This window comes from Trichechus manatus, unplaced genomic scaffold (genome assembly GCF_000243295.1).
Source record: "Trichechus manatus latirostris isolate Lorelei unplaced genomic scaffold, TriManLat1.0 scaffold00004, whole genome shotgun sequence".
NCBI classification, from domain to species: domain Eukaryota; kingdom Metazoa; phylum Chordata; class Mammalia; order Sirenia; family Trichechidae; genus Trichechus; species Trichechus manatus.
Window position 1 is genome coordinate 16,567,945 of NW_004443940.1, and position 27,843 is coordinate 16,595,787.

At 41.4% G+C, this 27,843-nt stretch overlaps 1 protein-coding gene across 2 annotated transcripts in view; it reads right to left on the reverse strand.

Annotated features, from left to right (window-relative positions):
* The window catches only part of MEIS1 (Meis homeobox 1), a 140,053-nt gene that overhangs the window by 91,647 nt on the left and 20,563 nt on the right, over nt 1-27,843 (reverse strand). For both annotated transcript variants that reach the window (XM_023733215.1, XM_023733219.1), the window contains exon 6: nt 20,825-20,936. In XM_023733215.1, coding sequence (XP_023588983.1) covers nt 20,825-20,936 — 112 coding nt within the window. The remainder of the gene's footprint in view (nt 1-20,824; nt 20,937-27,843) is intronic.

Here is a 27,843-nt window from a genome sequence, read left to right on the forward strand (position 1 = left end):
TTGTGAAGTTAGAGGAGGTCAAAAGCCATCCCCACGCCATTATTACAATAGGATATGGACTATCCACGTGCTCATCATAACTAGCCTACACCAGAGTACGTATAAGAAGAGACGGGAACAATGAGCTGGGAGGAGGGGGGGGGAGTAGGCAGACAGTACCACCAGTAATTCTGTAGGTGAAGGAAGTAGTAAAGTTGATTTGCTATAAACACATAAAAACCTCCCTGTCAATCTAGTTTTACCTCCCCATAGTCTCCCAGAATCAACCTTTCATATGCACTATTAATCCAAGCCCACTGCCATCGAGTCCATTCTGACTCATCCCTATAGGACAGAGTAGAACTGCCCCATAGGGCTTCCAAGGTTGTAAATCTTTATGGAAGCAGACTGCCACATCTTTCTCCCACGGAATGGATAGTGGGTTTGATCAACCAACCTTTCGGTTAGCAGCCAAGCGCTTTAACCACTGCACCACCAGGAGTCCTTGCACTATTAATAGGCAGGTGATATTTTGAACCTTATTTTACCAACTGCAATTGCTATAAACCTAATCCTCAAGATATGTTATAGTGAAGTTTATTTGTAATAAACACCAAGGATTATCTTACTATATCTTAAAAGTTACTGATAGCATGGCATCCTGAAATTCAAAAGTCTGATACTGTCCAATAGCTTCATCAAAGACCAAAGATTATCATGACAAGGTGAGACCAGAGATGGAAGAAGAAATTTTGTTAGATGACAAATACATTCCAAGGAAATACCATCTAGGGGTCCTGAGGACACCAACTCTACCTTAGTATGACTGTCAGCAAGGGGTGCACCACTCAACATGCCCCCCTGACTGACACTGCCAATCCCATTTTTCTCACAGACACTTTAATATTTGGTACCAAAGGAACACAAGCAGCTGTCTACAAGAATCCAGCAGACGAAAGGCTTTGTGGTAAGAGTGGCATCATCTGAAATCTAAGTCTCTTTTTGCTCAACCGTTCGCTTCCTCATTGCTGCCTCTTTAAGTAAAAATGACAAACTTATGACTTGAAACATTTGAGAGCAAGCGTGGACAACAGAAGAGACTCCTGTATGAGTGGAAATCTCAGGAGCAACAAGTTGAGAAAGCCTTCTGTCCTGACACAAAAGGGCAGACAAGCAATCTCCACTGTAATGTGAAGACACATTTGGGAACAATACTAGATTCTCAGTTCTGTGTTTCTCCTTTACTCATACCCAGAAATGAGCACCCATCCTAACAAGAGGCCCTCTTTTCCGTAGAAAAAAATAAACCCAATGATGATAATGATGACAGCAGTAGCTAACACACGCATAGGGGTCCATGGGTGACGCACACTGTTAAGCCCTTGACTAGTAACCGAATGTTTGGCAGTTCAAACCCACACAGAAGCACGTTAGAAGAAAGGCCTGGAAATCTGCTTCCAAAAAAGTCACAGCCTTGAAAACCCTATGGTGCAGTTCTACTCGACACATAGGGTTGCTGTGGGTTGGAATCAACCCGATGGCAACAAGTTTTTTGGTTAACACGTGCATAATGCTTACAATGTGCCAGACACTGTTCTAAATTTTATATATTAACTCCTTTTATCTTCACAGCAACCCTATAAGCAGATACTAGTATTATCCCTGGGAACCCTGGTGGCGTAGTGGTTAAGAGTTCAGGCTGTTAACCAAAAGGTTGGCAGTTCGAATCCACCAGCCACTCCTTGGAAACCTTATGGGGCAGTTCTATTCGGTCCTATACGGTCACTGTGAGTTGGAATCGACTTGATGGCAATGGGTTTGGTTTTTCAGTATTATCTCCAGTTTACAGGGCTATTCTTCTGCCCAAAGAAGTTAAATCATCTCACACAGAACTCCAGATTTATTACAAGCCTGTTTTCCATGAGGAGAACTATGCAAGATGGTTTCAGTTCTAATCGTATACTGATATCCCCTCATCCCTGAAAATTAGTGAAGATCATCAGCCATCTTGAATGAGGCAGCACGTAACTTTTAAGGTGAACAGCATCAGGAAACGTTTGTCTCAGACATTTCTTAATTCAGGGGTGAGGAGAGGAACAAACGCTGGATTGTAAACTCCTCGAGGGTAGGCACTGGTCTTATTCATCTTTGTAGTTCTAAGAGCTAGCACAGTGCATGGTGTACAGGAGGTACTCTGTGAATGAATGAAACCTAATGCTAAGCAGTGCCTGATCAATTCTTTCTAAAGATCCTTCCTAATTTCATTCCCTCCTCTCTCTTCTTAATGAGGAAACACTGCACAAATAAATAGATTGAGAAGATATCAGTTACTAGGCTCCTTCTTAACACAGTACAAAAGAAAGGTGTTGGAGCAGAAAATCCCAGGTGATTCAGGTCCTGGTGTGCACTGGTTCACCGCTGGACCTGGGCAATTCTCACCTATAAAACGGAGACACGAATAACCGTCCTGCCACAAGACTGGTGTAAGACTTGCAAACTAATGCAGGTGGACACATTTTATAAGCTGAAAACGTTTATTTAAAAAAGTGTTATTTTTTTGAAGATTTTCTGATCACCTAGCACTGTATCTAGCACACAGTAGGTGCTTAGTAAATATTCATTAAGTAATGGATGATCAGAACAAAAAAGCCACATGTCTTAGATCCTCTAAATCCTAATTCATAAGACTTCCTCTAAGAGGCTCAAAATTGCCCAGGTAGACCTCAGTGAGAGACACGAAACCAAGCTCAGGGAGAGACACCTACTACTAGGTTAGACTTGGATAAGTCACATTCAGCTCCACATCAAATAAACAATACTGTCAGTCTTATGGAGAAGCAAGACCTATGACAATGAAGAGGAGACTCAAGAGACCAGGCTTGAAAATCAAGCCAGTGGCACCCACGTCATTGTACCCCTCTTCTCCCTGCTCCCTGCCACCAACACCTCAGGTCACAAGCTGAGAAATGGCAGTGTCATTGCTGTCATTCTGCTCCTCTGAAATAGGAACCTGGATTAGCGCTGGCTGGCTGAAGCTCAACCCAGATAAGTCCAGAGCAATGTTGATATGCAGCGGGAAGGAATTTGAGGAAGTGACAAGAAATGCCACATCATTCACCATAAAGAAAGTTTTCCCACAAAGTTGCCTGGGAAGTGGCTACACAGTGATTAAAAAGAAACCAAACCTGTTGCCATGAATCGATTCCAACTCATAGCGACCCTAGAGGACAGAGTAGAACTGCCCCATAAGGTTTCCAAGGAGCAGCTGGTGAATTTGAATTGCCCACCTTTTGGTTAGCAGCCTTTGCAGCCCTATCACTTAACCACTGCACCACCACGGCTCCACACAGTGACTTGGGCTCCAAAAAGTTCAGATACACGCTCCAGGATAGACAGCCAGCCACAAACAACTCGTGTCCTTGCCACATCCTTCAGGGACTACCAGGAAGAATACAGACTACTCTCCTCCCACATTCCTCCCTCATGCCATCGAGAGGAGCCTGAGCTGAGAGTCCAGGGTGCCTCCTGCTGCAGCGACCAGGGTGCCCAAGGCAGCACACACTCACCTCTCCTCATTTCTAACACATCAACCACAGAGCCGCCTATCATCCTGAGGATGTGTTTTTTTTTTACAAAGATTCTAGGTTACATACAGTCTTTCTGTCTCAGGGAAAGGTAGGTGCCATGTCAGAAAGAAACTTCCTAATTTCATTCCCCAAGTAATGGACATCATAATAATCTGCAATGGCATCTGTCATTGCAAAGATTTCCACTGTACTTCACAAAAGTTTCACAGAAAAGTAGAGGTCAGCAGGCAGTTAGTCTCCAAAGAAATTCACAGGGAAAGAAACGGGGCCTAGCAAAGGAGACCAGAGAGAGCAGAACTCTTCTGTTCTGTTCTTTGTTTTGTTTTATTGTTTAAAGACAGCAAAAAATTCCCTACTGATTCTATATGCTGTGGCTTTCTTTACTTATCTTTTAACTTTTCATTCAAAGGACCTGTTCCCAGAGAAATGTATCCAAAACCTGTCTGAGAGAGTTTCAAAAGATAATATGTACTTTGAGACGCAGAGTAAAACGTCAAATATGTTTAGAAAAATAATGTACAGTATTCTGTATTATTAAATAACACTAATGACTACTTAAAAGGGAAAGCTGGATCAGATCTCAGCTTGTATATCTTTGGATAAATCCCATATATCCCAGTGTTTTAAATCTCGCTGCAAGAAACTCTGGCTTAGATTCTGGCATCTCAAATTGTTCCACAACTTTTATCTAGAGGGAAATCCAAGTCACTAGTCTCCAAGAGGTTGCATGAGGACCACTGATGTCAGTAGACCACATTTTCATTCTGGAGAGCCAGAGAGATATTTCAGCACAGTCTTACAGTACATTTTTGCCAGGAACTCTTTGAAAATACACAAAAGAGGAAACACTTAGAATTATATTTACTTACTCTCACAAGATTAGCATGAAATTATTAGTTGTATTAGTGGCTTACATTTACATTAAACTTGCAAATTATATAGACCTTATTTCCATTCTATGAGCATCTCTTTTTTTTTTTTTTTTTCTCTGCATGCGTATCTAATCATGTGCTTACCTCTTACCACTCCGGGAACCTACACTTCTTAATTCCATGGATTTCCACAGGGCAAGAATCTAGGCCAACGCTTATGCACTGAAATCAATTCAGCCATCACTACACTATGCATCAAAACAACATTTTAAGAGCAAAAGTTGAAGCTAGTGGCATTAAGCCAAAGCACCTCTCCTCGAAGGGAAAATGCAGTGAGATTTTTAAGAGCAAACAGGGCAGGTTACCCAGGCTTTATGCTGCACCAAGAAGTGGGGAATGGTCCAGGGTTTCTTGATTCAAATCTGAAGCTAAGACTTTGTGCCCAAAGACAAGTGCCTATTACCACGTTCCCCGGGCCACTTCTGGAGCGCCCCAAATATTCACCTGGTCAATTCTCTGTCTCCTTCCCCTAATGAGACCACACTAAGCAAGAACACTTGTATGTTTTTAATTAAAATCTGAAAAAGCATTTTGGCAACATCAATCTATTGAATTTTTTACAAGATCTTCATCCCTGAAACAATACTATATTAATATGATAATTGAAAAAGAAATCATATTACTAAGTATCATACATCATAGAAACATCATTGGTGTCTGCTAATATTATATTCAATTTACTAACTACACAATTCACGGATTATAATAATTTATGCAAATGTATACTACAGTTATTAAAAAAAAATAATAAAGGGTTTCGCCCATATCCCTTTCCCACAGCCCAAATAAAGGTGAATTAAGAAGCTCTGGCAAAGGGTATGTGTCCTATTGCCATTTCCCACAGCAAGCAGGATATTTTCCTCTGGGAATAAAACATTTTCCTTAAACCTCTGTTTATAACCCTTATCAGTTCAACAGTAATAGAGCCATCAAGTCCAATCTCTTGTGGAAAAAAGTCAAGGTCAACAAGTACTTGCATTTTTGTTTATCTTTAGCTGCAATTGCTACTGACATTCAATTGGGTAATAAACATGAGGACTGTCAAATATTCCCAACAAACAGGTGATCCAAAAGCTATCTGAGAACGAGGCCATTGCAAGGTAATCAAAAGATTCTGTTATCACAATTATGATTTGAGCACATGTATTTATAGATGCAAACATCAGTCAGTTCTGAATGACCATTCCCACCCCTGGGAAAATAAGAGAGGAAGTACAAGGGTGTTCCTGTTAGAATTTCTCACCGATGATAATGTGGACCCCATGAACAGAGTGCCATCCAAAGAAAAGCCTTTCTCCTCTCATCTTTTCTATTTAAAGGCAATTTTGTGGAGCTCAGTGCAGCCATGTCCTTTACTATGCCAGCCAGGTTCCTGAGCCCAGTTGCCTCTCTCTGCCTGAAAACCAATTCTATGGTTATGTGTGTGTGTCTGTTTGGAATTGTTGCATTATTCCTTTAAGCCAGCACGGTTGCTACATTAGAAAACACTTCATTTTAACTCGAAAAGTGCTAGAATTTGTTCAGCATGTTTAATTCGAAAGAGTCAGACAAAACAAATCCAAGCCCATTGGCATCGAGTTGATAGATTTGAAATAAAGACAACATACTTCTTTCCAATCCATCATGAAACTCACTGATATCAACAGGAGTTATGCATTTGGATCCAGGCAGCACATGGCTCCGTGCCATATTCGACTTACAGATTAAAAATAGAATCTGTTCCAGCTGCAAAGTAAGACACGTTAAACCTACTGCCTCCATTTGAAATATGAAAATTAAATCTAAGGACTATGGCTAGAATCGAAGATGATGACTCAGATCCAAGTAACACAAACCCATTGCCTCCATTTCAATTATGATAAAGGAGCCTAAGGAATATTCCTGGAGCCTAAAAGTAATGCTTCCACTTCTTGCTATGCAGCTTTTATTAACATTCTTTCATTTAGTGGAGCAATTAATGTTTCCCAAAGCTGACTCCTTTTCTATCAAGAGCATCAGGACATATGCAGGCAAAGTAAAGGACAATCTTTCTAAAAATATACAAACCCACATCCTGGGAAAGAAAGTGGAACAAAAACAAATTCTACACACACAAAACGAAGTCCATCTATTTGCATAGATAACTTTCAGTGAAGACATACTAAGTGCCAGGTAATAGTGTTTTTAGTCAATTAAATACTGTTTCTGTATAAAAAATTCCTGTATTCTTGAACATTCTGGCAAAAAAGTGAATGTAAACAGGGTTGTATCAGCAGGCACAAGGGTGTACTATTTCCAATCCTGGATTCTATTAAGTCTTGAGCAGGTAATTTGAAGATTCTACATAAAAAGAAACATTAGCAGTCTAGGAAGTGGAAAAGGCTGAAGCACGCCAGGGCTAGAATCCGCTGGGAGCCCATAAACATGAAGGCCCATGAAGCAAAACATCTACTCCGCAAATTCTCAGGAAATGTTCATCAATCAGCTGTCAAGTGAAGGGGGAAGTCACCTCATTTTCAGAGCAGTAAACTGATGAAATGAGTCACCGAATTCCCATGATAGCTTGGCTGGCCTCTTCCTTTCCACCCAGCCCTTGGTCCTACAGAGTCAGTGCCTTCTCTAGGGGAAAACAATGTATCAGAAGGAGTGGTGGCCGGACTTCTTCGAGTCACCCTCAGGAAGGGGTGAGAAAAGTGGCCCTTCTGCCCAGGGGTGTGAGGGAAAAGGCACAGTTGGTGGTGACCAGCTGGGTGTTCTCCCATATCAAGAGAGATGAGGCTACATTTCAGAAGAAATGAGCAGTCTGGAGGGGGCATGTAGTCCATATAGCCAGTATCCTGAGACCTTGGCATCATTCCAGACCCTTTTACACACACACACACACACACACACACACACCCCACTTCCACTCAGTCCATCTGACCAAGTCTTTCATCTTGAAAGCTCTTCTCTCCAGACTCTTCCCTCTGCCTTAGTCAGATCCTCAGAATTTCTGAATAACTGCATGCTAGCTCCAGCCTTTCCCTGCATTCATTCCTCCTTCACACAGATCTGACCATGCCTCCTCCTTCACACCGATCTAACCATGCCTCCTCCTTCACTCCGATCTGACCATGCCATAATTCTACTTTTAGCTTTTTAATGACTCTGAACAAAATGCCAATTCCTAAGACAACATACATGATCCTTCACGACCTGGCCCCTGCTACCTCTTTGGTCTCATCTCAGACTTCTTCTTCCTATCCTGGTCTCTCCTGGAAGTCCCTGAGTGGTGGTGATGGTTAAGACACTCAGCTGCTAACTGAAAGGTCGTAGGTTCAAGTCCACCCAGAGGCACCATGGAAGAAAGTCTTAGGGATCTACTTCTGAAAAATCAGCCATGGAAAACCTTATGGAGCACAGTTCTAAAATCAGTCATTGAAAACTTACGGAGCACAGTTCTACTTTGACACACTTGAGGTCGTCATGAGTTGGAATCGACTAGATGGCAACTGGTTTCGTTCTCTGCTTACTCTGAGCCATGTACCACTGTTCTGAAGTTCACACTTTCTCTTTCTTATCTTCACACAATCTAAGTTTTTTTTGTTTTTTTTTTTTGGCCTCATATGCCCTTCTTCTCCTCTGCTTGTCACAAGTTTCTATCAAAGACTCACTCCCTTGGGGGAGCTAGGTGGGAGAGTAGCAGTAGAAAAATAGATTTTGTCTATGGCTAACTCTCCTGGGTGAGGCAGTGGTTGCCTGGAGTGATGTGTGGAGAAGGACTCACATTTGGGTCCCATTGGGTCTGGATGAGAAAGAGTGCTATGATAGATTAAGAATGCCTGTCATAGAAAGGAACCTGGACAGGCCAAACCTAAGCAGGTAATTGCTGAGCCTCTGCCTGCTTGTTAGGTGCCATTCCTTTACTTCAAAATTATACCGAGCCTATGCAATCATGGGACTTAAGCTACCTACCCTATGTTAACTATCTGTCCTTCCCCTGGGCTGTCAGTTCCTTGATTCTAGGAATGACCTCTTTGTCTCCACATCTAGCATAGGACCTTGTTCATGGTGGACATTCAACTAATACTCATTAAGTTAATGAAGGGAGCTATTTCTGTTTTCACTGTTATATCTTTGGGAGTGTTATCTCTCATAAGCTTAAAATTCACAATATGAAACAATAGCTTTTTACTTCCACTAAGTTTACTCTTTTCACTTCTGGGGATATCCTTGGTGTTGGGATGTGGTGAACCAAATATTAACAACATCCAGCCTCCTCTGCAATCACAGTCCCTCAAAGCTTTCATTTTTAAAGACTGCGGCACCCAAATCTTCCAAGCCTGGCATCAGCTCAGCCCCTCAGCATCTCCATTTTAACTGCCACTTCTGTGAATCTCTCTGGCTCCATTAACTCTGTTTTGTTGTTGTTGTGTGCCACTGAGTCAATTCTGACTCATAGCAACCCTATAGGACAGAGTAGAACTGCCCCATAGGGTTTCCAAGGAGCAGCTGGTGGATTTGAACTGTCGACTTTTTTGGTTAGCAGCCTGAGTTCTTAACCACTATGCCACCAGAGGACAAAAATCAGAGTGACAAGAACATTCTCACTCCCATTCCTGGCTCCAAGTATAGGAAGAAAAGACTGGAGAATGGAGATGACTCCCCATAAAATGGTCAGAAAGAGGAAATAGGAAAGTGGAGAAAGGACTTGTAGCATTCCAAAATAATGGGTCATATTTAAACAGTCTGTAATCTGTTTCAACCATGGAAATCAAAATTAGCTTTGAAACCAAGGAATTATCAAATTAAGAATGTGCTCTGAATTGAATCCAGACATCTTGTCAAATCAATCAATCAAATATTTACCAGACACTTACTTTATCTGCAGCATTGCACTAGAAGCTGAAGGGAAAATAAAGGGAGTCTTAGGGGGGTTGTTGAGGATGTCAGTCTACATCACCTGACTGGAGTTCCTGTGTGAGGACATGTAGGAGAATTTCTCCCAGGTCTTACCACCAGTCAAAGGGATTCTTCTGAGCAACATCCATGGACACTGTAAATCTTGTAACTAACTATGTTTCATGCTTTGCTTTGGCTGTTAGGATGCTCAGAGTCAAATCAGCTGCTTACTTCTAGCAACGGTCCATGATCTTGTAATTCATATTGCTCTGTGCTGCCCTTATAACTGGTTTCTTGTTTATTTTCCTCTCATTCTAATTTCTTCATCTACTTATTTTTATCCATTGTATACTATGTACTTTTGTTCATTTCCTCAAATCCTTTCTTAGAATCATGGTGAGAATCTAAAAATGCATTTTCAAATTAAAATATAGCCTTTCTCCCAAGGTGTCAAAGTATGAAAGGGCATCAGTGGCTTACCTGTCCTATTTCTCATAGGTGCATTTTGATTGGGGCACTCAAGGGAAGATTCAAACTAAAACGAATGAAATTGTTAAAGAGATAACATTGATCAAATGCTAATAATCTAGCAACAAGCCTATTCAGAAATTCAATATTTTCTGCATTCACTTTTCAGTTCCCCCTTTCTTGAAAATATATGGTTTTGAAGAAAATTTAAGATTCGCTAGGTAAAGTCATATTCTCTTTTCTACTGATATGGAAATAAGTAAGAGGAAGTTCTACTTCCTTCATTGTGAGAAATCAGATGAGCTATGCCTAGGAGGGAATGCATATGGCTTGATATTGGTAAATGGGGGAAAGCCAAAGCTAATTGTACTAATCAAATAGAATGCTTTTAGGTTAACTAATTACACAAAATTACCTGCAAGACTGAACTAATCCGCAAAGCCAGACACTTGAGCAAAACCCAACTTACCAACTACACTTCTGGGACCAATCAGTACGAGAGGTAGACAACGCCTACCTTTGCTTGGCATAAATTTATTGTTTGGGTTAGTTTTTGCTAGGCCAACAGCCAAAACCTGTACTACTATGCTTAATTAGTGCTTGCATCCAGGGGTGAGAGGGAGAAATTCAGAAGCAGAGCTGACTATCACATCCCAGGGGAAACACAATGGGGCCATGTCTGCTGCTGGGAAGAGCATCCTCCTAGGTAGCACGGTTACCCCCCTACAGGGTCCTGTCTCAGATTCATCCTCAACCTCCACTCCTGGGATCACTCAAAGATCCTAAAATGTCACTGCCAGTCCCCACTCATTATCTACTGGAAGCTCATTTAGGGGCAAAGGATGCTGTCCAAGGAGTAGACAGAGCAGGCAACTACCTTGGTGGCATAATTTCAGGCACATCCCAAACCCATCTACCAACAACTTCTGAAATAGTCACCCACTGAGTCTTTCCTTGAGTGCTCCTGTTGAAATCATCTCCGGGAGCCAGGACAAGTGATGCCTTGGCACCTATTTACACTTGGACAGAGATTGCCATGTGAGATTAGCTCTCCTATCCAGAAAAAAAATCAGTCTTGAGGGAATATGGTGCAATCACAGTTTGAAAGGATGGAAGAGTTCACAGTTCTCTTCAATAAGTCATTATCCATCACTGACTATGTGTCTATAACTGTGCTGGGCACAGAAGATTCAAAGATGAAGAAGACCCAGTCCCTTCCCAGGGAGCTTCTCGGGAAGGCCAATCCATCAATAGCTTATTTTGATATGAGATAAAAGTGCGCATAGGATACCATGAAAGCACAAAAGAGGGTCACTTCCTCCAGGCTAGGGGTTCAGGGAATACTTCCTGCAGACGACACATGAAGTCTAGAAGTTCTTAACCTGGCCTCCATAGGGGGGTCCAGGGTTAGAATTCAGGGAATCCATGAACTTGGAACGGAAAAGAATTACCTTTTTATTCTCACTAACCTCTACTTTGGAAGCCCTGGTGGCGTAGTGGTTAAGTGCTACGGCTGCTAACCAAAAGGTCGGCAGTTCGAATCCACCAGGCCACTGTGAGTCAGAATCAACTTGACGGCAGTGGGTTTAATGGAACCTCTACTTGGAATTATCATTTCCTTCAAGTATGAATGTAGGTAAGTCACAAACTAACAGAACTATTAGCAGGACCTGTGACTTTGTCATCAATGGAAATCACACTTATATTTCACAATACAGCTGTTACGAATGTCTTAAAATATCATAGATATCCATCACTACTTAAAAAATACGGTCGACGATAGACTTGCTGCTTCTTGTTGCTGTTAGGTGCCGTCAAGTAAGGCCCCCAACTCATAGGGACCTCATACTCAATGGAATTGGATCATTGTGATTGATAGGGTTTTCACGGGCTGATTTTTGGCAGTAGATCCCCAGGCCTTTCTCCCTAGCCTGTCTTAGTCTGGAAGCTCCAGTGAAACCTGTTCAGCATCATAGCAACACACAAGCCTTTACTGACAGACAAGTGGTGGCTGCCCATGAGGTCCACTAGCTGAGAATCAAACTCAGGTCTCCTGCAGGGAAGGCAAGGGTTCTACCATGAACCACTACTGCCCTCAGAATTACTGCCAGATCTCGTTAGTTAATGCATTAATGACAAAGCACTGACGTTACTATGTCACAATTTGTGTTTTTTAAAAATATTCTGATAACTCAATGTCAATATAATTAGTTTCTCTTGTAGTCCTGTGTAGTTTGTTTTGTGCATTAACATAAATATTACTCTGGGAAGATAACCACTGGCCGTTAAAGGGATCCCGATCCAAAAAAACTCAAGGGCCCCTGAAGAGTATCCATATGAGTCAGCCAGGGGACTACTGGTGGGGAGAGCAATGACAGTCCCAGTGGTTCATGCAGCAGAGGCACTGGGTGGCCACGTGGCTGTGTGGGAGCACTGGACAGAGCTCCCAAGAGTGGGCTTCAGATCTAAGTTGGTCTCACAGGGCCCCATAGAGGATGAACCTCCTCGAGGGTCAGAGCACCAAGGCAGAGGTGCTTCACTGTCATTTAAGCCCCCTCACCTTGCGTTTCAGCTTCTGACCACAGAGTTTGCCATGTTTGGATCACTGGCACATTGTGAAATAAAAACACTCACAGCTCCCTGAGAATATCCAGCGTTGAGAGAATATTTAGCTTACTTGTGTTAGATGCTCTTGGTAGCACTCACATGCTTCCTGAGGGCAAATACTACGACCTACTCATTTGTATAGCCCCACACAGAAAGCTGGACACACAGTAAGTGCTTAATCCATTTCTGATGACTAGAATGTATAAATTTATATTGCTTCCTTTAAATACAACTCACAATCATATTTTGGCTCACCTGCAGAAGCGATTACAATTTTAAATTCTTTTTATCTCCTTGGGCTATGTTAAAGGGATGCGACCCTAAAATTAGCTTCCAAAACTTCGGCTTTGCCAAGAATGACACCGTGTGAAGAATCTACCACTTGGGACAATGGATTCACTCCTCATTGACTTTCTTGGGTGAAAACTGAAATGTGCATTTAAGCTGTGCCAACCTTTGTGTGGTGGCCCTAGAATGCCTGGAAGGGCTGACCTGAAAAACAAGTTATTGCTTATGGTTTAAAACCCAAGAAGCAAGAGAAGAAAGGAAGGTGAGGGAGAATAAGTAAAAAGAAAGGCCTTATTTAGAAACTGAATTAAATATTCACAAATTAAGACGTGGGTTATTAAGCTAAGCTCATCATTTTTGTCATTTAAATAAAGCAATAAATTGAATGTTATTAATCCGAGTGCAGAACGTAATCTTCTATATGTGATGCATTTTTTGGTTAGTATCTGACAGTTTTGGAAGGAAAGGGCTGAGCATTAGGGACAATTAACCTCAGGGTACCCTATAACAGAAAATATATTCCACTCTTGATGAAGAGGTAATGCTCTTACAGCCAGGAGAACTTTCTCTAGTTTACAACAGACTGAGTGAAACTGAAAAACTAAAATAAAATAAAGATACTTTTTAAAAAAGTTTCAGACCTTCTAGCTGCAGAGCTAAATGATGAATTAACATATCATCATTACATATATAATTGTTTATCATTCAATTGCTATTTTAAAATAGCTCGGGATTCTTGAGAGAGAAAAAATAATGAATTCTAAGGAAGTAAGAACTAGTGTGTCATTTTTGAAGTTCTGTAAGTCAACTGGAGTTGGTCTTTCTTAAAAACAAAAACAAAATTCCAATCTATCACTTGCAACAAAACACCAGTACCTGCCCAGGTGGCAACGCCAGGGATCAGCAGCAAGGACTGTGACATCACGTACCAAGTCAGTGTTCAGGGCAAACGAAAGGGAAAACATAATTATGACTCCAAGGCCACACTTAGCAAGCTTCACAGCTTCTAAGTTTCAGATGCTAGAGTACACAATTTTGAGAAGAAATCCAGACCATGTGTTCACATATCAATAAAAGTGAGCAATCGACCGAAAATATAAGACACAGCCCTGTTGACTAATGCCGTGTCTTTTCCAACGCAGGGTCAGACCTATTCAAACCCAGTCACATGCGGATGGAATCAGTAAAGGTCAATCAAAGACAAGCTGAAACTCCAGCCGTCTAGCTGACCTTCAGAGCTGGTGACAAATTGCCATCAGTCAATGCCAACTAATGACAGGAGCTCTTTGGCTAATCAATTGTTCTGAAAATGATCAAGAAAACTACTCACAGGACCGCTCGTTTTCACATCAATGCCTGTGAAGTATGAAAAGCTCATTTTTTGAGTTTTTAATAAGCTCATAAGTAAAGCAGTTACTGGGTAACAGAGGTCACCTTACTGAGAGAGACAGAACCTTTGTCTGCCTTTTACATATTCTTTTATTACCATATTATAGTAAAAATATGCCCTGGATATGCCAGAGGGCTACATAATAAAGTAGGTAACATTTCATATCCTTTTAAGACAAATATACTTCTGTGTTAGAGGAACCTCTATTTGGGAATAAATAATTTCAAATGCATGTTTCAGTCATTTAAGATGGAAAGGAGTGACCTCCTGTTTACCAGGGGTACAGTCTAGCAGCGAGAAGATACACTTCCTGTGAAAACACACATGGCAAAGTTCATGTCTGTAAATGCACAGTTACTAACTCTAGGTAATGAAGTTATTTGTCTTTGTTTTAAGATGATCTATTTTCACGATGCTGGAAGTCAAAGCAATGAAGAACAGAAGACTGTTTATTCACGTTGGATGACTCAGTAAAAAGAAAGGTTAGCATATTACAGGGCGTTCTTGGGAAAAACAACTCTCTGCCTGTACATCTAATTCAACACTTCTGATAAGTTAATAATATAGACCTTTTGATAACGGGGATTTGGGGAGTATACTAACTTCCCCTTTCTTTGTTACACCTGACTTTTCCCATCAGGAAATCATTTTGCTATTCTGCCTGCCACTGCATGGAAAGGCCACACTTTAATTTGCAGTCCAACATTAAATATAACTAAAGCACCACACGGGGCTGTGATGGTCTAAGGGCTGAGGCCTGTGGTCACAATTATACTTTTTTCTAAAAAGCGTATTAGTCAAAATACATTACTGCCACATTGAAATACAAGAAGTCCCCGGAGAAGCTCAAGGCTTAAGAGGTAAGTGTGAACAAATATAGATCACTCAAGTCACTCAGACCAACAGACAAGTGAAATGAAAAGAAATATATATATATGTTTTTTACACTTTTCTTCATTTTCATAGTTCTTAGGTTATTATAAACATTTTGTTTTGAAGCACAATTGGATTTTTTTTTTTCTTAAAGAGAACTGTTTCTAAACAAGCAGTATTAACTCTGTGTTTTCATCTGAAAAACTCCAAAGGGACAGAAGTTTCAGATTACACCCTAAACCTGAGTTGCTACGGTTGTTTTTCAAATTAAAATATCTTCAGTGGCCTCAACCGCTCTCAAGTTGTCCATAGGAAAGAAATGAAGGAGGGAGGGCGACACTTAAGCCGGACCATAATTGGAAGTATGTGAAAAATGAAGTGTCAGTTTGGTCAATAAAGGGCAAAGGTCAAGGGGAACTGCAGCCCAAACTCTGTTCAAAATGTGCTCATTAAGACATCCAATCAGAGGGCTCCTTCCCACCTATCCCATTATTCATCGGACAGCTGACTGTTTCAAATTCCTGGGTTTGGGCTGTTATTACTTTTCTTCTTCATGTAAAAAGGCGAGCTGGTATATAAATCGTTGCTCAGTCATCTGGAACATAATGTGGCCCTTCCCCACCTCCCTCTCGCGGTCCCCCGACCCCTTGTAGCCAGCGCTGCTGCCTGCTGGCTTCCCAGGTCTGAAACAACTGCCCTGAGAGTCCCTTCAATAATAAATAGAATTGCCTTCTGCCTATAGGTTGCCTGACTCATACAAAAGCCGATGTGGAGGGGGATGGGGCAGTGGGAGGCACAGCGACTATTGATACATTATTAGAAAGAAATAGCAGCGCTTTCCAATTGTTCCTCTTTAAAGAAACATGCTGTTTTGCCTCTTTTTTTCTTTTTCTTTCTTTTTTTCGTGGGAGCAAGGGTACTATTGTTGATCTGAGTCCTGCCCTCCAAAGGAGAAGTTCGTAAGTGGTTTTCAGAGGTTCCAGAGACCATTAACGTCCTTTAGGGTTGAAATGTTTTACATCAAATTTCCGTGTCGAAATAATACGCGGTCTTGATCCTCACAAAAGCGGCAAATAAGATGAGCTTTAAGTGGGAAATGTTCTGCGAGAGAAATATCCTTACTTGTTTTCTATGCTCCTATTCTCAATTCAACAAATCTTTGAATGAGTGAAATGTTTAGGCTCTTAATACATAATACAAATTAATCATATCAATCATCACGCTCCTTCGTAAATTACCTCAATCATCACTCTACTTAGCAGGCAGAACGCGATTCTCCCTCCCCAGCAGAGTATAAACGCCCTGAGGCTAAGGCTGATTCTGTCTAGTTCATAGCAACGTCACCAATACACAGCACAGCTCAGGCACTTGGGAAAGAGTTGTTGAATTGATCAAAGAAAAAACATCCACCAAATGATCCGCTTTCCCATGCCTGGTTGTTGTTGGTTGCCGTACAGTGGACTCCGACTCATGGCGACCCCATGTGTGCAGAGTAGAACCGCTCCATAGGGTTTTCAAGACTGTGACCTTTTCAGAAGCAGATCACCAGGCTCATCATCCAAGGTACCTCTGGGTGGGTTTGAACTGCCAACATTTCAGCTGGTAGTCAAGCGCTTAACTGCTTGTGTCACCCAGAGACTCCTTTCCATGCCTGGCCCACTGAAGTACTGTTTCAAAAAAAAAAAAAAAAACCTGTTGCCATCAATTTGATTCCGACTCAGCGATCCTACAGGACAGAGTAGAACTGCCCCATAGGGTTTCCACGGAGCAGCTGGTGAACTCAAACTGCAAACTTTTTTGGTTAGCAAACAAATCCTTAATCACTGTGCCACCAAGGCTAGAACACAGTATTTAGGAGCTTGGGCTCTGGAGTCAGGCTGCATGGGTTCACATCCCAGTCGGATTATCAACCACTGAATGACCTTGGACAAATCTCGCAGCCTCTCTGAACCTCCCAACCTCGTTTCCAAAGTGAGGGGATGGACTTTCTGACTTACTACAAAAACGAGCAGCCCTTAATATATTACTACTTATTATTATTGTTTATTCTAATCTCTTAAACCAAAAAAGGTATATGCCCAAACTCAAAACGTGGTCAATTGTAGCTAAAGCTACTTACAAGTCCTGGAGAACCTGGGGCAGCCCTCCCGGGAGGGAGGACAAGCTGATGGGAAAGAGGCACCAGGTTTACTTGGCCTTCTCCCGCTCCAAACCACACACTTGCTCGAGTAGGCCCTGGCTGTGCTCAGTGGAGCACCGCGCACAGTAAGGCAAAGAAGACACGTGGAAGAATCCAGCACCTTTAATGTGTACCGCCTATCATTAGACACAGATGTGAGTCCTAAAGCCAAAACACCAAGGTGCTAGAACTGACTCTGACAGTTACTCACACACCCACCAATCTTTCTTAGCTTTCCTTTGTTTTTTTTCCTGCAAAATGGGAAAATAGCAATTAGCTGAAAGACACAAAAGACGGATTCAGTGTAGTATCTCTGAAAGTGCTTTGGGGAAGTTCAAGAGTACACAAAATCACTGCTGTAGCAACAGCAGCAGAACCAACCAAACAAGCCTCTTAGAAGGGAATGCACAGATGTGGGGCCACCCTTTTAAATGCCTTTTCAAAGGGTTTCACTAGGAAAGAATCAAGTTCCTGCAAGGTGTTAATATTCAATGAAAGCAGACATCATGGGAAGAGTTGTCATGATAAATAATTTGAGTCTGAGGAAAGATATAACATGTAAATCAAGAATAAGCATTAAATCTCTGGATAAAAAAAAGGTGGGCCTTTCTTCATTGCATATCTTACAGAGATTCTCCTTAGAATACCCAGGACTGGATTTCGTATCTCATGTTTTTAAGCTTAGGTAAATATTTCTTCTAAAACTATTTCATCAATCACAGCAGCTACTAATTTGGCAAATTATCAGGCACTCAAAGTCCCCCATATTGCTGGAGTTCTAACTAGGAACCATTACTGACTTTTGAAGTATGGCAGAATTTAGAATTTCCTGGATGATTTATTTTATTTACTTTGAAAGTCCCAAAGAATAGGACTCAGCTGAGCTACAGCCTGCTGCATGCCTCCATTGTGCAGCAGATAAGGTTCTTTACAGAGGACCAAAGCCTAGGGGATTTCTTTTTTTGTACCACAGGTGCCATAATGAAGTGGTGAAAATTGAAAAGAAAGGAGGAAAAAGAAACACAGTGCAAATAAAATAGCAGAGAAAGTTTTAAAATATGTATTACTCCTGTCTGTGGGGGAAACACCTCTTCGGATATGTTCTTGACAGATTGAGTTATTTCTGTCTATTGGGTATGTCTAAAGACATATTTATGGATTTATAAATCTTTTGAAAAGGCTGTTATTTACCCAGTTGACTAAAATGGACTCGGACTGTGTAAATAACTATTTAGGACATGCACTATGGGCCAAATGCTGGGTTGGCTTACATATCCATGTCTGCCAGAAAAAGCAGACAGGGAAAACATGGAAAGCCACTGTGTACAGTTAAGCCGAAGGCTGCATGAAGACCCAACTCCACAGGTCTCAGGGATGAAAAAAAGGTTTAGGAGGGTCATGGTTGGCATGGAAATGTGCGTACGTTGTTGCAACAACACTTCCAGGCATCATTCTGCATTTAGCAGGAGTAAATCACCCACCTAAGTGAAGCCACAGGCAAGAGCAAGTAAGAGTACAGCTCACACCACCTCTGTTATCCAGCAGGTGGGGGAACAGTAGGTAGAGAGAAAACAGTACAGGAAGTTTCTATTGGATCACAGTGGAAGTCACTTATTTTAGTTCTTTGGAGTGGAAATGGGGGAAGAGGGTATGATGAGAAGAATCTTAGATACAGTAATCAAGAAACTGGAATTTGAGGTCTGATCTGACGCTACACTGGGACCTCAACAAGTCAACTTAGCCATCTGTCAAATGGGGCTAGACCTGCTTTATCTGCCACCTAGCACTGTTTTAAGGTTCAACCGAGGTAATTCAAATGAGATAATTTTTGGGAAAGTGCTTTTGGAAAAAAACAAGTGGTGGTTTTACATGAAGAAATGTAAAAGGAAACAATATACGGAGAAAAGTCTGGTAAAACGTGAAGAACATACAGCTCCCGGTTACAATAAAATTCATTCTTAAATTGGCCTTAGGAGAACACTTGTTGCAAGGAAAAAAAAAAAAAATGCAAAATTCCTAATTCCTTGTCATGGCGTCTCAGAGGGAAAGAATTAGTATTGGGCACTGGCCCTCTGAAAATCCTCTTATCAGATTACATTTGAGAAAACTGGTATGCTACAATTTTAAATTCAAGTGCATTTCAGCAGCTGCAGACCTTCAAAGCAGCAGCTAAACTACCTCTATGTTTGTTGACATATTCTTTTAAAGCAAGAAATAAAAAAGAAACAAACGAGCAAAACACTAGGCTGCGACCCCGTGTAGCAGTTTTGGACTATAGGAAAAAAATGTAGATTCCATTTACACCTTTTGGAAAACAGGTAGTGTAAGTAGAATTCTGAAAATAGGGCTTTATACTGAAAGTGCTGACACTACCTTAACTACAGCGCTGTGAACAGCAACACCATAACATATACATGCACGTACCTGGAAGAAAAAATAGGTCCCTTGGATTTATGCTACATATCATTTTCCAGGAAAAGTCAGAGGTCAGGGGTTACCTGTTTCTGCGCCAGCTCTGAATCAGTTTACTATTCCAGGCTGCATTTTTACTAGACTCTAGTTGTGGTGAAGTCAGCAACTTTTCTTTGAACAATAAAATGTCTCAAATGCCTAAAATTCTATTTGTACAAGTTATCGCCAGTGCAAATAGCACACATGTGCCTAAAAATTTTAACTTTCCTGTTTTTGTTTTCAAATTAATCGTGTTAAATTCATTGTAGACTTTGCAATTCTAATTGGTATAGCCCAAGTAAATTAGAAAACAAAATCCCTTTGTTGTTTAACAGTACTTCAGTGAAACACAATCATAAAACCAGATTTTCAAGTATGTACCTACTGTGGGCTCAGAGTCAACTTCAACAAAGTCTTTTTATATTAGTCTGAGAATCCTCCTTTAAGCTTTAATTGCATTAACTGAACACAAAATCCACTGCAGAAGATCTCATCAAACACAGAATAGGCAGTTAGATGCTCATTAACCTTTTTGGTGAAGACTAACTTAGCTTTTAAAACTTTATTTCCTACTAGTTATAGTTAGACATGCACACGCATGGACACCCACATGCGCGCACAGGTATATGCATTCAAAGTAGAACCCAAATTAAATCGGTCTGGTTTCTTTCCTTTTCTTCCTAACTCCATTTAGGCTGTCTGTGCAATGAAGTCAAGCACTGAACAGATTCAGGTAAGCAAAAACAGAAAAATGGCTCAACCCAGTGGAGAGGGAAGCCCAACATGGGTTTCTGAAAGAATGATTGTCTTCTAAGCATCTTCAAGACATCATTAAATCCTACTGGGTGCTTCTTCATGATCCCTTCAAAAGCATCTGAAGGTAAGTCATAATCAATCATACTTTTAATTTGCATAGCAGGGTATCAGTGGCATACTATGTATGCAGACTTGAACTTCCAATCTACTTCTCTACTCTTGCCCTCAGTCAACTTCCTGACCTTGCTTTATGGAGACAGCCAGGTGTTAGGCAGCAGGAATGGCATAGAAGAAGAAAAGGATCAAGGAATAAAATACGATGAATTGGTTCCCTAATTATATGGGGTTTATGTTCTAGGAAAAACTGTATAAATAGTAACTAACCAGACATGTCTGCTTTTCCAACCCTTAAAGATAAAACAGGGAGCAAAGAGAATGAGAACACCTCTCCTACCTTGCTCACTGCTGTTGTCGCCGCTGTGTGATGTGTGGCCCCCACTGGAAGGGCCTGGGGTTCCTCCTGAACGGGTAGAGGCTGTGTCATCGTGATCTCGGTTCCAAGAGGGCTGTGGGGCACAAACCAGAAATGCAAATGGAGCCGTCTGTTAACACTTCCCAAGTAAGATCTCACCGCATAATGAGAAAGGGATGAAGTCTAGAAGGGGCAACCACGCCCATCCCTCCCGGGGCCCCCTTCAAAAGTGGTTCCAGCTCAAAGCTACATTGCCACATTTACAATTTGCCGATTTCATCTTCCAAGTTAAAATAATATCTACAAAATAGTTTTTCTGGAAGTAATTGCATGCTTTATTACCAAGGAAAACAGAAACATGCCAGGCAAAGAGGGAAAAGATTAATGCGGCCACTTGATTCTGACTATATTTTTAACATCAACAAACCCTTTGGCACAACAGTCTGCTTGCTACTCTGCCAGTGCAAAATGGAGTGGTGGTCCATGGCACTGAGGTTTATGGAGGCCTCCGATTCATCCGAGAAGACAAACATGGCAGAGCTTTTAAGACCTCACAGTTAGGCCTGGGTCCATAACAGCTCTTATGTGTCAGCTGTTTGCCGGACGGTACATGGCAAATGGACCAGGCACAGGGACAAAAAAGAAATGAGAATAACAATAGATTCACACGGACTGTGTACATTCAGCCCCATGCAGAGCCTTCTTGTACTATTGAACAGAAAACAGACGTTGCTTCTTATCACTGGGTGCATTCGAAAGTAACATTCAGATAGGAAAAATTGGCTGTAAATTAAATTCTTGGGGAAAACAATCAGGGCGACACTTCTCCCAAATCTCCCTTTATCACCAGAAAAGATTTTAATTAGCTTTTAGTGCTAGATTTCTAAAACTGCCTCGTGAGTCACTGGTCATTCTGCACAGTAGGAATGATGCAGAAGAGAAGGCAGATTCTTGGCTAGCAAGGGATCTCATCTTCAAGACTACGAGTGAGAATGCAGGATGATCTGGGATGTAAAGTATGTGTACGTCACCTCAGTCATACAATGTCATGGCTCATGACTGTGGAGTATTAAAGTTTACTGACCCTCCCAACCTTTTTAACATGCCTAGCAAAATCAAAGCACTCTTTGCTTATTTCTTGAAAAGTATTTTCATATTACAGAGAAGAAAGAAGGACTGAGGAGATCAAAATATTTGAAACATTCAGGGAGAGAAAAGTAAAGATTCCATCTATCAGGTCCGCTGCCTAGGCATCAAAGGGAAAGATGCACTCTTCCTGAAAAGGATGCTTTCCTTGCTATGCATTCTATCATCATCCCAGGGTCCTAATGCAGCCTGAAAAATGAAAAAAAGTCACAGAAAGATACGCCACTTGTATGTTTGACTCAGCCATTATGCATATTCTTAAAAAAAAAAAAAACAGTGCTAATTGATCTGCTGCTTCTGTGATTGAAAGATATGTGAGCAGTGAAAGGAGAGCTTCTTACAAATACACATTCTGCGGCATACCAGAAGAATGCTGTAAGCCATAATCTGGGACACATGCTCAGAATGCAAACAGTTAATGCATAAATTTTCAGTTTGTACAACTGCAGCTCTAAAAGGGAGACTTGTTTATTCAGAGCTCTGCAGAAAGAATGGTACAGCACCCAGGGGGCAGACAATGCCAGGCACAAAACCCCGGTGCCTCTACATGTAAAAGGATGTTTTTCTATGTGCTACAAATCCCACTTGAAAATATAATTAGAAGGAGAAAATGGCAAACTATTGCATTAACTGTAATTGAACAAAAGACCAGCAAGGCATGTGGGAGGCTGCAGGAACCCGTGGGAGTTTCAGGATGCATGAGGTCCTGCGAGTGACATCTCCTGGGCACTCTCATTTTATTTATGTTGTCCTTCACCACTATTGTTGACCGGTGATCTGACTTGTAATTAATAGAAAAGCTAGCGATAACAAGCTAAAATATAGAGCAATAGACTTACCTCATCAGAAACATGTTTGTTAATCTGATTAAGACCAGGACTCCAAAAAGGTGACTTAGAACCAAAGAATTATTCCATGTTATACAGGAAACTGTCCTCCTTTATGCTACAACAGACCTGATATATTCACTATCTTTTAATGAGCTCCACTGATTTATTCAGCTCTGCTTCACTCCCTCCCCCACTTTTCTACTGTGCAGGATGTAGATTAATTCAATGCTTAATTGTTTAGTAAATTCAATTTTCCACATTCTATTCTGCATAGCTTTAGCTAAGGTTCTTAAATCTTCAGCAGTGAGCCCTGAGCCGAGTGTTTGTGATCTGCGCCTACCTTTTTTCCTCACCATTTTTCTTCATCCACCACTTAATTCACCATGAAAAGATTTTCCTTGCTGGAAATTCTGATTCCGCTATGATCTGTGAGGCATTCCAATTCATTGCATTTTCATTGTGTTGGGTCTTAGATGCTGGGCTTCTCTTTTCTCACAGCTATCGCCACATTATACAGGCACTCATGCAAGAAATGTTGGATTCCACCTCAGTTTATCCAAATTTTGTGCAACCTATATGTTTAAATTTGTGTGTTCACCCAAGGTGGGAGCCAATATTTTCCACCTAATATCATTCTTCTCACAGCCTTGCTCTTCTGGAAGGTCTGTGAATACGGAATGAACTTCTATGAAATGAAATCTAACTTTCGTGGTCCTTTCTTGGATTAGCACTTTGTGTACTAGCGTTTCAAGAATAGTGCAGTCACATGAAACTGAGCATTAGAAGAAATCCACAAGGTTACCAAAACAAAGCAAGAATTATGTTTAGTTCAGTTCATTAAGCATGATTAAAGACTAAGTATCAAAAATAGCTCATGAACTCTTCCAGTATAAATATGTAAGACAGCCCTAATCAGAAAGAACTCCCCCTAAATCCATCTGCTAAAGAATCTCAGTTACAATAACGTATCTTTGTGACTGTAAGTGGTTTCACCAAACATCATTATTATTGTTAAAATAAAATATGTGCATATGATTATGTACATATATCTGTGAAGTTGTGGGTTGCATGGGGCCACTTGTAAAGTAAGGCTGACATCAGAATAAAATCAAATAATGCACTGCGTTAGATGCATAGCAAACCTTAGTCATGGTTCTAAATTAAGTCCCAAAGATGTTTTTTTACTTCAATGTATATAATTCCAGAGTAAGCAATGGCTGTGTTCTCATCCTTTGGAAATAAACCAAGACAAGAGGTCCTAACCTCTTGAAGTCCATGGACTTTCTATGGAAGACTTCAAGGAGGTCTTGTTTTAATAAATTTGTGTTTATGTACATACTTTCATTTCCCCCCTCCCTCCGGGATAGTGTTCATAACTTTTCAACAGATTCTCAGAGGGGTATGTGATCCTCCAAAAGTTTGAGAACCACTGCTTTAGGAGAAGGTCTAGGGGTAGACAGGTAAACCAGGTCTGGAAAGGATTTTACGGATCATCAAGTCTACATTAAGTCTACTGTAACTCCAATTCTGAAGGCCAGTGGTCCCCAAGGTGAGGTCACTGGTGGCTCGGTGGTAGAATTCTCGCCTTCCATGCCACAGATCTTGGTTTGATTCTCAGCCAATGCACTCCATGCACAGCCACCACTCTTCTGTCCGTGGAAGCTTGCATGTTGCTATGAGGCTGAATATGTTTCAGCACAGCTTCCATACTAAGGCAGACTTGGGAAGAAGGAAAGCCTGGTGATCTGCTTCTGAAAATCACCCAGTGAAAATCATATGGATCACCATTGTCCAACCCACAGGTGATCATGGAGATCGCACAGGATGGGGCAGCGCTTTGTTCCATTGTGCTTGACATCTCCATGAGTGGAGGGTCAACTGGACAGCAGCTAACAACAACATAGTCCTCCAGAGACTATTTGAATTGACAAAAATAGAGGCAGCCAGCTAGGGCTTTGCTCCATCAGAAAGTTATTCTTGGTCAATATACAAATGTATCATATAACATATTAATCAAAAGGCCTCTCTTTAATTTCTACCCATGCTCTTCCCAGTTCTGGGGCCCAAAAGAAAGCCATTTTAATTGTACCTAAAATATTTGAAACAAGTTATGATTTCCCCCCATGTCTTCTCTCTTAGACAGCTTGAATACACTCATTTCTTTCTACCATCCCTCAAAAATGCTCCAAAGTAAGTTGTTTGTGTTTTATGATAAGCTAAATTCATTGAGTGTTTTTTTTTTTTTTTATTTATAAGGCAATTTCACTGGTGTCTGGGAGTGAAATAGAAGCAGTAGCCTCCCCTGACTGTAGACTCCTCCAAGGCAAGAATGGTAGCTTAATCTCCTCTGTCTTTCCCTTTCTTGGTCCAGCATAGTGTACAACTTGTGTTCCAAAACCTGTTGCCATCAAGTCGGTTCCAACTCATAGTGACCCTGGAGGACAGAGTAGAACAGCCCTATAGGATTTCCAAGGCTGTGATCTTTATGGAAGCAGACTGCCACTTCTTTCTCCCATGGAACAGCTGGTGGGTTCGAACTGCCAACCTTTCTGTTAGCAGCGAAGCACTTAACCACTGTTCCATCAGGGCTCCTTGACTTGTGTTCAGCACTCATTAAATACTTAGTGAACTAAACGAAATTGTTCATTAGTTACTGTTTCACCAATATGTCAATAAACAAACTACAACTTCAAAAACTAGCCTGCCTTCCTGAATAAAGCTATCCATTGGTGACTTTTTTTCCCCTTCTTTTCTTGATGAATCCTTTTTCCAGCTGTGCCTTAAATTTGGACATACTTCAGGATTCGGTCCTCTTATCAATTTCCATGTTTTCCTTGGACAATTCTTTTCACTATCACGATTTGAATTGTCACCCATATGCTACCAAATTTGTGTCTCTGGACCTCTTCTTTGGTCTTTAGACTTGCAGGTCCAAATACCTGGTAACTATCTCTCTGCACGGAGCCCTGGGTGGTAAAAACTGTTAACACGCTAAGCTGCTAACCGAAAGGTTGATGGTTTGAGTCCACCCAGAGGCACCTGGGAAGACAGGCCTGGTGATTTACTTCCCAGAAATCAGCCACTGAAAATCATATGGAGCACAGTTCTACTCTGACACACATGGGGTCACCAGAGTCAAAGTTGACTCAGTGGCAACTGGTTTTATATTTCTGCAAAAAATCTCCACCTAGCTCAACAAGCCCAAGGCTAAATACTTCCTGTCTCCATCAAACCTCCTACTAGTTCTTCTTTGTTCTCACCCCTAATAGGTATAAACCCATCTATCTGTGGTATAAATCTGAGAACCATCCGTGACCTCACTCTCTCTCTCTCACCACCTCCCCATCCAATCAAGTCTTGCCCATTTTTACTCGTAAATTGTTCTCAAATCAATCTCTCACTTCCCATGTAAATGATTGCTCCTCTTGTTTAGGCCCACATCACCCCCCGGCTTTAAGAGGCTCAATTTCATAGAATATAAGCTTAAAGAGGGCAGAAATTGCATCAGTTTTGCTCACCATTGCATCCTGAGCACCAAGCACTGTGCCCAGTAATTCGCTGGCACTCAAAAAATGTTTGCTGAAAGAATGAAAGGCTCCTTACTGCCTACGGAATACAAGCTAGGCTCCTTAGCCTGGTATACAAAGTCCTTCATAATCCACCCCTTGTGGACCATTCTTCTCCTTTTTGCTTATTCTCGAGCAGCACCCAACTGCACATGATTTCTGGTAGATATCTTGCTGCCTGGAAACCCTGGTGGCAAAGTGGTTAAGCGCTACATCTGCTAAACAAAAGATTGGCAGTTTGAATCTACCAGGCACTCCTTGGAAACTCTATGGGGCAGTTCTACCCTGTCCTATAGGGTCGCTATGAGTCAGAATCAACTCGACAGCAACAAGTTTGGTTTGGTTTATCCTGCTGCTTATCCCTCCAGATCCATGTTCATCCTTCCATCTGCCTGGAATGCCCTGCTCTGCCCTGCCTGACCCTGATCCCTGATTATCTCCTACATTTTATTTAAGATAAGGCTCAGATATCACCTCCCCCAGAAAGCCTTCCCTGATACACACACACTGCCCCCAGCATGAGTCAGGCTCCGCTCCCTGGAGCGTCTCATGCACACCTCTGTCATTGCACTCTTACATTGCTTTGTGACTCTTGGATTCTGCCCTACGAATGTTTTAAAGTCCAGGACTATATTTTATTCACTCTTTTATTCTAAACCCTAGGAAAATTTCTGTGCCATGGTAGATACAAATATATGTTTTTGAATGAATGAATAACTTAATTAGTATCTTTGATGTGGTGAAAAACAGATGAACTTGTGCACTACAGATCAGTGAGTAAGCACAAGTAAACCCGAGCATACCTTGCTTATTGTGTAATCCACATGATGCCACAATCATGTTTTTCAAGCCAAAAATAAACAGTAGGGTTTTTGTTTTTATTTTGTTTGAAACTTCCATCCTACCAATCCCATTCAAAAAGATGAATAATTGAAAGGCTAGTGACTTTGACTATCAAGAAGTCAGCTACATAGAAACTGACAGAAATAATTACAGTGCTCAAAATCTGAAGTCAGTTCTGCACCTACCAATAGGCAGCTTTCTCTTCTTCAAACCACTAGGGTCACTTTAGGAAATGATCTCTAGTGGCCTGAAAGAGTTGGCTTGTCTCCAAATGTAAACAGTCCAGTCCCTCCAGAGCAGTCACCAGTCCACATGGGGAATGCGGCAATGTGCACAATGCGCGTGCACGCACACACACTAACATCCCTGCATCTACACGTGCACACCCAACACACATGCAGACCCTGCGCGCCCATGTAGCACAGTGGACAGGGTCAGTGAACACCTCCATCCTGCATTGCCAGGACGACCACATCTAATTAGCCCTACTCCCTTGACTTTTCTCCTCTAAATGGCGTCTCTCAGGATCCTTACATGCACAGAGCTTCAGCAGAGAAGATGCCTTGTATACCCCTCAGTCACTGATGCCATTCCAGGAAAAGGAAACAGAGAAACC